Source organism: Channa argus, chromosome 3, assembly GCF_033026475.1.
Source record: "Channa argus isolate prfri chromosome 3, Channa argus male v1.0, whole genome shotgun sequence".
In the NCBI taxonomy this organism is placed as follows: Eukaryota; Metazoa; Chordata; class Actinopteri; order Anabantiformes; family Channidae; genus Channa; species Channa argus.
This window is the reverse complement of record NC_090199.1, coordinates 22,193,465-22,208,983: the sequence shown is the minus strand read 5'-3', so window position 1 is coordinate 22,208,983 and position 15,519 is coordinate 22,193,465. Positions and strand designations below refer to the sequence as shown.

At 39.6% G+C, this 15,519-nt stretch overlaps 2 protein-coding genes across 4 annotated transcripts; one reads left to right on the top strand and one right to left on the bottom strand.

The window, feature by feature from the left end:
• Positions 1–5: 5 nt before the first annotated feature.
• Positions 6–7,474, bottom strand: sgsh (N-sulfoglucosamine sulfohydrolase (sulfamidase)). Of its 3 annotated transcripts, XM_067497988.1 has the most exons (9): positions 7,214–7,474; positions 6,248–6,408; positions 6,063–6,168; positions 5,574–5,950; positions 5,097–5,178; positions 4,817–5,020; positions 3,650–3,816; positions 3,315–3,532; positions 6–932 (listed from the first exon to the last, which is right to left on the bottom strand). In XM_067497988.1, exons 1-9 carry the CDS (start codon positions 7,290–7,292, stop codon positions 749–751), a joined length of 1,578 nt encoding a protein of 525 aa, XP_067354089.1. In that variant the 5' UTR covers positions 7,293–7,474; the 3' UTR covers positions 6–748. The 3 variants fall into 3 exon arrangements, with proteins under 3 accessions (XP_067354089.1, XP_067354091.1, XP_067354090.1); XM_067497990.1 differs by lacking the exon at positions 6–932 and having other exon boundaries at positions 3,315–3,412; positions 3,581–3,816; XM_067497989.1 differs by lacking the exon at positions 6–932 and having other exon boundaries at positions 3,360–3,496; positions 3,581–3,816.
• A 48-nt stretch (positions 7,475–7,522) lies between these two features.
• On the top strand, positions 7,523–15,519 carry slc26a11 (solute carrier family 26 member 11). The gene is made up of 14 exons (XM_067497987.1): positions 7,523–7,660; positions 8,466–8,688; positions 9,079–9,271; positions 9,615–9,700; positions 10,189–10,405; positions 10,587–10,765; positions 10,907–10,979; positions 11,109–11,220; positions 11,308–11,363; positions 12,115–12,255; positions 12,338–12,465; positions 13,570–13,669; positions 13,788–13,921; positions 14,030–15,519. The coding sequence occupies exons 2-14, from the start codon at positions 8,485–8,487 to the stop codon at positions 14,135–14,137; spliced, it is 1,731 nt and encodes a 576-aa protein (XP_067354088.1). The 5' UTR covers positions 7,523–7,660; positions 8,466–8,484; the 3' UTR covers positions 14,138–15,519.

Here is a 15,519-nt window from a genome sequence, read left to right as displayed (position 1 = left end):
CGCTGGCATATTAATAGTCTATTTAAACTAGTAAAAATACACAAAGAGCCTCCTTATTATCAGATGGTAGTTAGTACATTAAAATATCTTCTCATCACATCCCTTTACAAGAATATTTCCTGGTTCCTGGTCAACTGATCCAATGAGAACAAAACACATAACGACCTTATGATGCGGCAAAACAAAGCAGAATCAGTGTGTATGATCTCAGCACTTACACATGTAAAAATGGACAAATCAATACATCAGAGAGAATAGCTGACTGATTTGGTTACATTTCAACATCTTAAATGTGGAGGGACAGTGAATCAGTCTCACTTGTTGTAGGAAATCTGCCCTTCATCAATACAAACCCTTCTGCTGATTTGCCAACCTCACCGGTCATGCACCATGAGCTCCACCATCTGTGCAGTCAGCAAATCAGTAGAAGGATGCATCTATATTAATTAAACTGAATAATTGTGTGTAATTATGCTGCCTTTCTAGAAACAGGCTTAATAGGAGCTCTGGATAATGAACCTCGATGTGTAGAAACTGATGATTGTTTTGTAAAGATGAAATCATCCAGAAAAATAAAAACAAACAATACTATGCTGAGAACAACATTTTGAATTTTTATATTTGTTTTTTTTTTTTGTATTAAAGCGACTAAGAAAATATATGTGAAAATTAACAGTTATTTTTTAAGAAAAGTGTTCATTTTTGTTCAGTTATTGACATCATATCAATCACCAGGAGTAAAAGTACATTAGAGTCCATTGTAGAGTGGTCTGCAGTGTGGCTCTAGTTTGTCCTCCAGGACATAGTCTGGTCCACACACCCAGGGGTCCCCCGTCTCCCACTGCCATTTCTGCAGAGTTTGCCTCAAGCTTTCCAGCACAGTGCTGTAGGACGGGTCTGACGCCAGGTTCCTTGTTTCCAGTGGGTCCATCCTGTGGGAAGCATTTGATCTAATTTACACATCTCAAACAGCCTTCGTTTCCTTTGGGCTGTTCCCTTTCAGGGGTCGACAGAGCGAATCATGTGCCTCCATTAGCAGAGGAAACAAGAAGGGGGTTAAGAGCCGATCCTTGATGCAGACCCACCTCCACCTTGAACTCCTCTGTTACACCTACAGAACACCTCACCACGGTCTGACAGCTCTCATACATGTCCTGCACCACTCTAACATACTTCTCTGTCCCTCCAGACTTCCTCATACAATACCACAGCTCCTCTCTCGGCACCCTGTCATACGCTTTCTCAAAGCAAATACTGCATCTGTTGTTCTCTTTCTAGGCATGAAACCATATTTCTGCTCACCTCTGCCCTTAGCGTAGCTTCCACTACTCTTTCCCACAACTTCATTGTTTGGCTCATCAGCTTTATTCCTCTGTAATTCCTTCCATCTTTCCATCACACTCCTGGCACCTGTCAATACATTTCCATCCTTATCTTTAATCACTCTAACCTGATGCACATCCTTCCCATCTCTTTGTCTGGCCAACCTGTACAAGTCCACCTCCCCCTCCTTAGTGTCCAACCTAGCATACAAGTCCTCATATGCTCTTTGTTTGGCCTTTACCACCTCTACCTTCACCTTACGCTGCATCTCCCTGTGCTCCTGTCTACTGTCTTCAGTCCTCAAGTGTCCCATTTCTTCTTAGCTAACCTCTTTCTCTGGATACACTCTTGAAATTCCTCGTTCTACCACCAAGTCTCCTTGTCCACTTTCCTCTTTCCCGATGACACACAGAGTACCCTCCAAACGTCTCCCTGAATACATTAGCTGTAGTTGTCTAGTCATCTGGAAGCCCCCCCAGACCCCCCAGAGTCTGTCTCATCTCCTCTTTGAAAACTACGCAACATTCTGCCTTTTTCCAACTTTAACCACTTTGTCCTCTGCTCTGCATTTGTCCTCTTCATCTTCCTCACCACCAGAGTCATTTTACACACCACCATCCTGTGCTGTCTGCGTAAACTCTGCTCTACCAATACTTTGCTGTCACTGATCTCTTTCAGATTACAATGTCGGCATAAGATGTAGTCCACCTGAGTGCTTCTACCTGAATGGGAATCAATATTGTAAAAACCTTTGTATAAAAGCGATATATAAATGGCCATTTAAGATTTTAACATGTCCATTGAAACCTGCACCAATCACCACTCTCTCACCTCTGTGGATACTCTTCATCACTTCATCTAACGCACTCCAGAATTTCTCCTTCTCTTCTAACTCGCATCCTACCTGTGTGGCATAACTACGAACATCACTGAACATCATGCCTTCAATTTCCAGCTTCGGACTCATTAACCTGTCTGATACTCTTTTCACCTCTAGAACATTTCTCTCAAGCTCGTCTTTCAGGATAACTTCTACTCCATTTCTATTCCCATTCAACCCATGGTAAAACAACTTGAAGCCTGAGGTCCCTGCTGAAGTCTTTTCTTTTTCCTCACGGACATGTCTTTCTCCTCTCCTTCTTTGACCAACAGCAGCCCAGTTTCCACTGTCACCTTGTAGCTCAATAGCACCGATGGTTGTAAACTCATGGAAGTCATGATTCGCATGTTTCTTTTGGCACGTGTTTTATGTGGGATGCCATTCCTGACACAACCCTCTGCATTTATCCAGACTTGGGACTGGCACAAGAATAGAGTAAAAATGTGGTGAAGGGTAAAAAGTGTCCCCACACATAGTGTACATTGGCAAACATCTAAAACACACTGCTAAATAAAGAAGTTTAGAGTAAAGTGTTATCCAGAATGTGACTGTGATTAAATCTAAATCATGATTTCACCACAATATCTACTACTAAATGCAATCCCTTATTATCTTCTTTTGTAAATTTTTTTAGTCCATGCTGCTTAGTTGCCTGAATGCTATTCACAAAGATCTGACTCACTTTGAGGAGCACTCAGCTCTGCACATGTGCTCTTTCACTGCAGGTGACCATAACATTAGGAGCTGCATGCATTCAAAATCTGCATCATAAATTAAGTCTATATCAGTAAGTTAAAAATGCGCCACTTCCCGTGTCATTGAAAGCCAAAAGCATAAATCTTTGTTAGATTTACAACAATATACAACAAAGAACACCAGCAAATTCTCAAATTTGAGAAGCTGCAGCAAATAACTGATCAAAAATTTCTGCCAGTCAAATAAGTGATTAGTTAGCAATTTGAATAAACATTTAAAGCAAACATAAAATTCTTTCTAGCTTTATCATGTGGCTTAGGATTAAAATAATAAAGCAACATATGTAACTGAAGAGAACATTTTACTCTCTTTTATAGAACTTGTGTTATTATCTAATCATCTGTATAAGACAGACCTGGTGTTGTACAGCTCCCAGCGCTCTCTGTAGTAATACTTGTCCAGGCTTTTGAACCAGTGTGTAGGCTGACTCAGTCTGGTGCGGTTCAGCAGGTCCTGGAAAGTGGGTGAAACGTACAGGTCCTGATCAATGGGAAAGGGCATTCGGTAATGTAGGTTGTGGAGGAGGTGGAACGCCCCCTGGTGGACAGAGCGCATTGGGTAGTACATGGTTACCTGAAATCATAAATAACAGTGCAGCAGTCAAAGCCATGTGCTTAATACCTCTTTGAATTTCTCTTTCCAATATCAGTTGTGTTGACATCCTGTTTGAATGCAGCGATGCTCACAGACCTCGTGGAGGGACTGGCTGGCATAGACTGTGTGCCAGCTGCTGGGCTCAGTGACCAGAGCTGGTAGTAATGAGCGGCCGTTCAGCTGAACGGGTGTGGCGGGGTCGCCGGAGAGGCTGTAGGACGGGTAGGGAATGGAGAACCAATCCAGAACAGTGGGAGTGATGTCTGCCATCAAAAGAACAGGACAAGAAGAGAAGGTGTAAGACAAAAGGAGATAAACCGTGTAAATATACAGTAAAACTAATTTCTCATCTCATGTCGGTATTTAATGGCATTACACACACACACTATTATATGAATTGCTAAATAATGTACATGTTCTCATTATTGGTCTTTGCCTTTACACACTGTATACACACTACTGATATTATTATAAACCTCAGATCTCCAAGTGTTAAATCTTTCTTTATAACTTGAAAGAGTTGTTCTAATTCTAAGATTTATTAAGCATTCAAAACTTATGTTATATTACTATTACATCATGATTTAACCAGCTTTTCATAGCTAATGAAAAGTTAACATTTTGGACAGTCTGATCACTTTCACAGAACAACAAATATTCAGGTCAGTGTCTCATACAAATAAATACTTACCATAGTTTCCATAGTTATGCTCTATTCAGTGTGTTGTATTTACATCTAAGACATTTTATTTATCATAACCCACTCAGGAGATAATTTTCAGTGTCTTTTTTTAAAACCTATTGATAATGCATCATTGTTATGACTCCCTCTTGTGGCAGATTAGGAACATCAGCTAAACATATTGACCTCCCTGTTGGTTTGTATAGTATGTGTGAGCAAGATGATCCCAGTCTGGGCATTGGAAGTTCACAAGTGCACTATGGTAAATCTGAGCAGCCACTACATGATTAAAGAAAATATTTAAATCATGCAAAGTTATCTTACTCCCTGACTTAAAAAAAAAACAAAAAAGAAAAAAAAACAGTAGTTCTTTGGAAGGAAATAACCTGTGATAAATCATAGAAAGTTAGATATAGATATTTCCCAATTCTACTGGTTCACAAGCCAAAACATGTTGGGAACCAGAGCACTAAACTGCCACTTGCTATGGAAATTCATTGGTGCAAGTTGGTGGTAGCCTCTATAATCTATTCTTTTAGTAAAAATCAGGAATTTTAGCATTTCTTTAATGCCTTTCTTACCCAGTAGGCTGACATAGGCCTGGCTGGTGTCCCCCCATCGCTCTCGATGGTCTGGAGAAGACACCAGCATGGGCTCTGCGATCCCTGAGTGATACAGGTTGGTTCTGCCATTGGGGAAAGGTATGCCATTATCTGAGCTGTAGATGACCAATGTGTTGTTCTCATAGCCAGCATCCCTCAGCTCCTTAAGAACTAATCCAATGCCTGCAGAGAAAGTTTACGACATTGTAATTTCTTGTTTTACAAGGGCTCTCTTTTTTGTGTTTATGTTGTTACATACCCTGATCCAGCCTGCTAACCGTGGTGTACTGTGCAGCCAAGTCCGCTCGTGCTGCAGGTGTGTCCGGCACGAAAGAAGGAACCTGAATTATGCAGAATTAGTGTGTTATTATTACAGCATCAAACCCATTAATCTATGCGTCTTCTTAATGCACTTCTTAAGTATACACTCCATTTTTGTTACTTCTGATGATGAAAGAACATTTGCACTAGCTAAATGTGTATTGTTATTATATTAGGTTTAGGACTGCTACTGTACATGCAGTTTCAATGAATGTAAGGGAATAAAAGTTAATCCTAAAAGTAGCGTAATAATTTTGCACATTTAAATGTTCTTTCACCATTACAAGTAACAACAATGGTCAAAGAGTGACGTTTTTACATCATAAAACCCGTCAATCTTTTATCAAATATTGTGGATATTGTCATTTTTTTGTGCTTTCACTATGTATACGTACATATGCATGTTTATATATACCTTTACTTGCTCTGGTGTGTAATATTCTGGTGTCCAGTCTTGAATTCTACCCATCCCCATTTCTCCATTCCCAAACTTCTCACAGAAAGCTCCATACTGAGGCTGTGAATGTCCACATCTGTGGGTGTCATGGAAGGCAACATAAAGGAAAAATGGCCTCTCTTCATCTTTCACATTGTCTCTATTGTCTTTATTATCTTGTTTATTTCGCCTTCGCTCAAAGGCCTCTTCTTTATGGATCTGGAAAAACTTGCGGACCAGGAGTTTGATACGAGTGATGTTCCTCCCCACTTGAAGGACAGAGCTGTTCTCTTCTGTGTAGGCAAAATCAAAAGGGTAAACAGACCCAGGACCAACATGCTTCTTCCCAATTATACCTGCGGGAATTAAAAGAAAAAGAGAAAGTGAAATGATGATAGAAAGCAATGTTGTGTGTGTGACTGCAGGCTAAAAATTAACTGATCACAATAACACAAAGTAGTTATTTACCTGTGTGTATGTTGACTTTGCTGAGAATCAACGGTAAACTTTGTACTCCATTAAAGGAGTTGAAGTTATGGACCCCCTGATGAAGCCCGTACATGCCGTTCTGGTGCTGAAAACATAGGACAAACACATGTCAACACTGTACCTTCATGAAGAAATCCATTTGTGTATGTGAATGTAAGTGTTACCTGTGGCAGGCCGGTGAGAATTGTGGAGCGACTTGGCGAGCAGCTGCTGACAGAGGTGAAGGCATTTCTAAAAACAAGGCTGCGCTGGGCCAGAGAGCGCAAGTGGGGAGTGTGGACGACAGAATTGTTGTAAACATCTGTCTCAAAACCTGCATCATCAGCTGCAGGAGGAATAACACATGAATTTATCATGATGTTTGTATGGTCTCGATGCACACAAATCAACCCTATCAGTACATTCTTACTCTAAATGGCCAAAAGCATGTTGAGAGCCAAACATTACCCCTACAAGTGATTGTTAACTTCTCATTCCAAAATTCTATGGTTGTATAGTCTCTACTCTTTCACTTCATGCAGAAGTGTCAGATGGGCTCAGTGCTTTGTACAGACCTGTACATAGGCGCATCCACATACTTTTAACCTCATGGTATACATCCATGAAATGTAAAAGACAAAAGCAAATAAGTGTTTCCTGATTTCACTAAAAAAACTAAAAAGTCTCACAAAAAACTCCTCAGCAGCAACAGTATATAATAAATGATAACTAATTTACAGATAAAGCATGCATTTTAATGGCTTTGATTTGAACAAAAGGCCTATAAAGGTTTTAATAATGTAATTTTTGGTGCATTAAACTGTACTGACTTAGGCAGAGAGATGCCATTTTTTAAAGTATCCCCCAGTACAGGTGGACAAAACAAGAGGATCGCCGGCCAGTAAAGCTCCAGGCCAAAATGACCATACAACAGAGCGCCCGAAGGGGGTCATGTTGTTGAAGAAACGTGTGATCCTGGGAACATATTAGTAATCCGCGCGCACATATTAGCATAAGCAAGATAAGTGTAGTTAACTAATAAACTGTCTTTTATTTTACTGGTTTACTAGTTTGGACGTCTGTTTACTGTCGTGCTACTTATCAATTTTAAAAGTAATTTAAAGTATTTGAAAGTTTAAACGTTGACTCACCTATTATTAGTAGGACATTTCTTGTCTTTGGCTGCACGATGCCACAAGATGCCAAAATAAGAAAAACTACCTCAAGCATTATGATAATGCCCTTCGACCTCAAAGTCTCAAAATCTCTGCTATTATAAAACACGTATACGCATACAATCAAACAATTGTGGTTGTCATAATCAATACATGAACCATTGGAGACATAAACCGAAAAACTTACAATACCAAGGCTAAACGACTCATGTTAATGTCTTCCGCAAACAACGTAAGCCCCACCTACCCGACATCACATGACCGTGATCACGTGTCGAGAAAAAAACCGGATCTTGTGTCATGCGTCTCTCGGCAGTGGCAAGTGGTTTTAGCAAAGGGAACAATCCTTTGACAGAAAATGAGAAACCTGAGAAATCACTGCAAAAAAAGCAAAGACTCATGCTAAACAAGAAGACACACAGGGTAAGATTTTCTGTTCAGTTTGTTTGTTGTTTTTCTCTTCTATTTTTATACACTCTCTGCTTTTCTACTCTAGTACGTGGGTTTATTAAATGCCATTATAGTGCTTAGATTTACCTTCTAATAAATTGTGTTGTTGTTTTATATTGTTTTGGTGTTTGTTTTATTTCAAGTGTTATTATTATATGTATTATATACCATACTTTATTCTGTGTCAGTAATTCATATTTGTAATCTGTCAGTTTGACATATTTAAGTCGAGTCTAAAAGACTATAACAGTCTTAGTATAGTAAACAATTTAACATATAGTTGTACCTCATATAACAGAGAGGTGTGTTTGTAGAAGACTTGCTTTCTCAGGCAGTTTTACAGCTTGCAGGTGACTGTGAGGAAAAAAGTTATGACTGTTATAAAATAATCTGTGGTTAAAGACTTGTATGCAAACCATCTTCTGTCATGTGATGATCTTAAAAGCCTATAAACCTTGTTGAGGTACAGTGTCACAGAATAGCATGTGGCATATTGGTTGTCAGATGGCCATATTAAAATAAGAAACTGTAAGCAGATGTGTGTTTTGCTGAATGCTAGGCATGTGGAAACAGGATTCACAAGAGGCAAGGCAAAACCTGAAAAACCAACAATATTTAAAGTAGAGGGGGAAATTTATTTCATTTGGGCATCTTTTAGAGTTCACTAGAGTAGAATAGACTTGTTCTGTAATCAGCCTACTCACATACTCATCTGAGTATGGAAAACATGCACTCACAGCTTTCTCATCCTCTTTTCGGCCAATGCTTTCCCCTTTAGGTTCTTCTCCCTAACTTCAATGGATCGGCCTCTGCTGGGACAAGTGTCTACTCAGGGTTGCTGCTCCTACAGCACCCTGAAGGCCTGGCTGCCGATCCTCTCCTGGCTGCCTAGGTACAATTGGAAATGGCTTCAGATGGACCTACTTGCAGGCCTTACCGTCGGACTGACGACTGTGCCACAGGCACTGGCTTATGCTGAAGTCGCCGGCCTTCCTGTGCAGGTAAATCCCACCTTGTTATGTGAGTTAGGTTTCAGCTTTTGGATCCGACTTTTAATTTAAATTCAGATTTTCCCAGATACCACAGCTGTAATTTGTTTAACTACAAAAAGGTTAAAGTTATTTTGTTCCAGGAAAACATGAGAATACTTAACATTTCTTATTGACTGCAGAAAATTAAATTATGATGTTGCCTATCAATACAACCTGTATCATGATGTTTAAAATGATTGTCCTAGTTAGCTTCAGTCTGCTTTGAGGTCATTGTACCCTGGTTTTATTCATGGTTAAGTTGAGAAATGTTGGTAACAAGCTGGCTTACAGTTTTGATGTCTTTAATTCTAATGAAATTTAGTTGCAGTTCTGTTTATCTAAAAATATGCATCTCAATAGTACGGACTGTATTCTGCCTTCATTGGGGGATTCATCTACACCCTCCTTGGTACCTCCAAGGATGTGACACTGGGTCCCACAGCCATCATGTCTCTCCTGTGTTTCTCTGTGGTGGGGGGGCAGCCAAACCGAGCTGTGCTGCTCAGCCTCCTCTGTGGACTCATCCAAGCTGCAATGGCACTACTAAGATTAGGTAAGGGGAACGCCGCTGGGGTCATGTGGAAATCTTGTGATCACAGTCAGAAATTGTAAGCATGCAAAATAAAAATGAGAAATTATTCAGAAAGGCATGGATTGTTCAAACATTATACTCTGATGTTTTTGCATTTAGTCTTTCAGTTTGTAAAATTTAACATGATGTTTACTTCAAAACCCTCTGTAACAGGATGTTGATTTGTGACTGCAGGAAAGCCACTTCCTGCCAACTCATTGATGACTCACTTTTTTTTACCACAAACATTTTGTATGAAATCTGCAGATCTATGGTCTAACTATGTATTTATTTTTGGTTTTATTCCCTTACTGGTCTTCTGCAGGTTTTCTCTTGGACTTTATTTCTTTCCCTGTAATAAAAGGCTTCACTTGTGCTGCTGCTGTAACAATTGGCTTTGGCCAGGTCAAGGTGAGAATTAAACTCATAAACCCAAACCTACAAAACCACCAGTTTCTGCACTCATTACCTTATAATGCTTATTTACAGATCGTATTGCCTCATCCATCATTAGAAATGAGTTGTCTTGGATTTTGGGTTTTGAGCTTTTATTTGAACAGAATTGTTCTAATACAGGACAAAATTGAAGACTTACTGTATATGAGCTTACTGATGTCCTGTCATTGCCATAAGTTGCCATTGTATATGATGTCTAGCAAAGTTACATGTTCACTTTAACTGGGGCCTTGTTATAGTTTAGATTTACAGTTGTAATCTATAAACGATCTAGTGTAGTCCTCTGTACAGTAACTGAAAGAATATAAAAGAGCCCTTTTTATCAGTTTGTAGTTAGTTCTGTTTCTGTATTCACCCACTGTGTTCATAATTTGTCCAGATCTGCAGCTCTTTTCCACGTCAGTGGTTTTAGCTGATGAAAGTCCTAATGTTTCTGTTTTTAGAATATTCTGGGACTCAAGGGCATCCCCCAAAAGTTCTACTTGGAGGTTTTTTACACCTTTTACAAGATTGCAGAGGCCAGGACAGGGGATGTGGTCCTTGGTGTGCTTTGTCTCACTCTGCTGATCATTTTGATGATTATGAAGACAAATCTGGGCTCTGACGACAGTCCTGTCTTCTCCAGAGTCACCAGGAAACTATTGTGGGCTGTTGCTACCAGTCAGTACCTGTTTGTGTCTGTGTCTGTGTGTGTTTACTAGCATGTCAAAGCGTTTTTTTTGTTTGTTTGTTTTTTTTTTCAAATAATACCACAGCACCCGGTCCAATGGGCCTGTGTTGTACTTTTCTGAAACTTTCTGTTGTCTTATTCCTCCATTCTTTTCTCTTCTCTCTTGCACAGTGCGTAACGCTTTGGTAGTTGTGGCTGCATCCCTTGTAGCATATTCATGGGACATTTCTGGTCACCATGTGTTTACAATCACTGGAAAATCTTCCACTGGGCTCCCACCGTTCAGGCCCCCACCCACCACAGACACCACAGTTAACGGCACCATTGTCTCATTTAGAGAGATTTTAGAGGTAAGGAGCAAAGAAAAAGGCAAGTAATAAGATGAAGACGGAAGTTTATAGCTAAAAGATTGGGTTGCAACTTTCACTTCCCAGAATCTCTCCAGTTCTCAAGACTAACCAGTCTTACCAGTCTTTTTTTTTTTTGTACAGGGCTTTGGAGGCGGGTTAGCTGTAATTCCTTTCATGGGTCTATTGGAGAGCATTGCTATTGCAAAAGCTTTTGGTGAGTGTTTTAAGTCCTGCTAACAGCAATGTCAGTCTATCAGTTAGTTCCCCTCTTTGGTCCATACTGAAATTTCTCAACAACCAGTATATTCAGTGGCTGTTGTCTGATTTTAATATTTCTTCTCAGCCAGTCAGAATGACTACAGGATTAATGCCAACCAGGAACTGCTGGCAATCGGTGTAACCAACATCATGGGGTCCTTTGTGTCAGCCTACCCTGTCACAGGCAGCTTTGGAAGGTTTGTGTGTGCTGGTAAAAGAGTGAAAGAAAGACAGAACTCAAATGTCCTGTTGTTAACAGTATCATCTTTCTTCTTTGCACCCAGGACAGCGGTGAACTCCCAGACAGGCGTTTGCACTCCAGCTGGAGGGATTGTCACCAGTCAGTCAGCTTTCACTTTACCTCTTGTGCCCTCTTTTGAGCTGACTCACACCTCTCTCATTTCTTTCTTCTGTGCCATCTTTGCGAATGCATAGAAGTATTGTCTTCAATGACAAAATGTAGTGTCTTGGTCTTCACTTAAAGCGCTTGCAAAAGTATTTATACCCCTTAACCCCCACTTCACAATTATGTACCATTTTGTGTTGGTCTATCACATAAAATCCCAATAAAATACATTTACGTTTGTGGTTGTAATGTTTCACAACCTGAATAACTTGAAAAGCTCTAAATACTTTTGCCAGGCATAGTGCTTTTCTACCTTATTAGTACCCAAAGCACTTTACAAAGCTTCTCATTCACCCATTTGGGCCCAGAATCACACACATGCTCACACACTGATGGGGGAGCTGACCTACACTTACTAGGAGCAACTAAGGTGTAGTCTAGTGTCTTGCTCAAGGGCACTTCGACATGTGGCCGGAGGAGCCAGGGCTTGTTGGATGATTGCTCTATCTCTTGAGCTACAGTTGTCTCCTGTCTAACTTGTATGTTTTTGTACACATCAACCATTTCTCTCCATTCAAAACACAGAAATTCTCTACATATTATTTTAAATTTTAATCATTGTTTGCCAGTTTTGTTTTGTTTGCATTAACTGTTTTTCTGCTGAGTTTGTTTGTACTATATAATTCAGAAATTAAAAATTTCACTTTTTTTTTACATTTTACATTTTCCCTATGTGTCTTTTCAGGTGTGATTGTGTTACTTTCATTGGCATTCCTCATGCCAGCCTTCTACTACATCCCCAAAGCTTCCCTGGCTGCTGTTATCATCTGTGCGGTGGCTCCTATGGTGGATTACCACATCGTTGTTAAGATGTGGAGGATTCGCAGTGGGTGTCTGCTTAGTTTTTTATAACTGAGTCTTCACTATCTTCATTTAGTTGAAGTATGATACTTATGTGTGTCCCACAGAGCTGGACCTGGTCCCTTTTGTTGTGACACTCCTGATGAGTTTCTGGCAGGTACAGTACGGCATCATAGGAGGTGTAGCTGTATCTGGAGCCCTGCTGCTCTACAATATGGCCAGACCCCAGATAAAGGTATCGTCATATTCTGTGCAGGACTGTGTTTAAGTGAGTGTTTTACACTTTTAAAAAGATTCAACTGTGAAATATAAAGACCAGTTTGTTTTTTTAGCCTTGTCCCTCTGGTTGGGTTAAAGGCTTTTTCATTGCATATTAGTGCTTTGTAGGTAACCAATCCTCTGAATGAGCCTTTAACCAGTCACAGCGACAAACAATGTTCAACATGGAGTCAAATCAGATACATCACAGTGGTGATTCTTGTTCTCATGATTAAAAACACTACCCACAATTTCACAACTGGCCAAGCTTCCAGCAGCCCAATGGCGTGATTATCCAGGTAAAACCTGAACAATGTGCCCATTGTATTGTCTGATGAAAGGGTTGGGCAGATGATACATTCACTGGCCACTTCATTACAATAGTTACACCTGTACAATCTAATGCAATCCAATACAGCACCTCTGCCATGCATTGTAGTTTTAAAAGGTTGGTTCTAATGTTTTTGCCTGTCATTCATTTTAAGCAGAGTGAATAAAACATTTGATCCACCTCTTAATATAATCCACTCCAGTACGACTCCACCACCCACTATGACCTCAACAATAACCACATAGAATTAGCAGCTTCCTTTCAGTCTCAACAATAAAACTGAGAAATTCTAACCTTGTAAATGTAGAATCATGGCAGAGCTGCTATATTGGAATGCATTAGATTGTATCAGGCAAACCTAAACAAGAGCCCAGTGAGTGTATATATACTGTACCATGCATCGATGCACTCTGATAGTGACAGATAGTGGAAGTGCGAGATTGTCCATGACCCTGATACAATATTAATTCCATCTCACCTTTAGTTGATTGAGATATTTCTAATGTAGCACAATCAAGTTAAGAAAATCAATAGTCGAATCAAAATGGTCAGTTATTCCCCTGATAATTTTTTTTTTAACAACAGCCTACTGTAACCCGATGCTCTACTCCACCTTCCACAGGAGTTCACTTTCTGAAGTAGAATAAATTGAAGATGTTTGAGGAAAGTTGGGTACAACAAGCAGTCCAAACGCTGCTGCAGTGTGTTAAATATCATAAATGTACCATTTCTGACCCGTCTTTTGTGCAGGTGTCTGATCGCAGTGTGCTGGTGTTGGAGCTGAGCAGTGGACTCAGCTTTCCTGCCATAGAGTACCTGAGCAACTTCATACACACTCAGGCTCTGCAGGGTGAGGATTGGTGTACTGGAGGATGTTTATGTAGAGGATACATAAGTTAAACAGTATTGTGTGGTTATCTTGGCCCTGTTTCACCACCTCTCTCTTAATGTCTCTCCCACCCCCTCAGTATCTCCTCCAAGGTCAGTGGTGCTGGATTGCCAGCACGTCAGCATCTTAGATTATACCGTGATCAGTGAGCTCAAGGACCTGCTGAGGCAGTTCAAATTACGAAAAGTGCAACTCGTCTTTTCCAGGTTGCAGGTATGACAATGTTTTGTTTTGGGCTATAATTTAGTTCTTATCCTAAAACAACTACAAACACATGTTTTTCTTTGTTTTCTTTCCACATTTTCTGGTACAATCCTGTAGCCCACTGTTCTGGAGGTGCTCCTGGCTGCTGATCTTCAGGGCTTCAGGTATACAGACAGTTTGGATGACGTTCTACAGACGGAGTCAGAGAGCCTGCTCGATGATTGACACAAAAAACTGTCCAGTCACAACCTGGAGAAATCATCTTTGTTGCTGGACTGAAACAGTTAAGCGACACTCAGTGACATTCCTGACTGAATTTTTTGTGCACAAAATGCCTAAAGGGAAAGAGATTTTCTCCCTTTTCAGTGTGTTGCACTGAATATTGTATCTGCTCAATTATTTGCAGAATTTCCCTGAAAACAACACTACTTTACCATGGCACAAAAACACTGGACTAGATGTGAAATATTCTATTTCATTCCATTTTTTTATGCTTTCAGAGGGATTTTTTTTTGTATTTTTTATTTATATGGCTATATTTTTTACAAAACAAGAAATGCTTCTGTTGTATTTTACAGCAGAAGGTGAAGGTGAGTTGTGAGAGACCAAATCTAAATTTATGGTGCATTAATAGTAACCCAGCAAAGATGTCAACTGACTTTGAGTTCGCCTATTTATCAGTGATTGTTGCTAAAGAAATTTTTCAGAAACACTGATGACTTTGTTTAAGTTTACTTATTACAATGACACTGATTAAATATTAATCTGTTTTAACAAGTTTTCTTTTTTATTGGAAGACATGGTGTTTGTGTTTTGGGCCCCAAAACATGTTCCAGTTTTGTTTCATTGCTCCACCGAATAGAATTCCAAAATTTCCATGGTTTATTTATATGATTTGAGCACATTGGAGGCGACTTTTCACGTGCTTTTGGATCAGTAGCATTAGATATGTTGGAGTTCTGCTAGAAAACTTCAGTGTTTAGTTTGCGCCATACTGTGCACAATGAAACCTCAGTGCTTTTTGTCACCATGTCTTGCTGCAGGTATTTTGCAGGGTTTTTCTCCACCTGCTTTCTAAGAAATCGGGTTGCAAACCTTTATAGCTTTCTTTTTCTGCAATGTCTTTGAACCTTTAACTTATAGTAAGGTAATAGTAACAGTAACAAATATAAATTATTTTTTAAAAAGAAATCTTTTAGGTCGGTTTTAACACAGACATTAACACATTAGTCTCATAAAACCTTTCTTTCATTCATTGTTCTAAAATGTGACCACTTCCACAAACATTTTCCAGAGCAATTGCCAATATTAGAAAAAGTGTGGTGTAGTTTATAGGTCATTAAAGTCAGCAAAAGAACAGCAATGTTCAAATATCCAAACCTGAGACATGAGTTAGTGTCTTGGAACTTGAAATGTACTCATGAGGTTTAATTCAGTTAATTTTGTGTTATTCATCCATTATTCTGATTGTATAGTTGTATTTCCATTTCCATTTTTTGTCCCTACGCATTCCACTACACTGCCACTTCATATTAGTAATGACATGCATGTCATCAGTAATGTGAGTCATATAAATATATTTATATTTATATAAAAGATCAATTCCC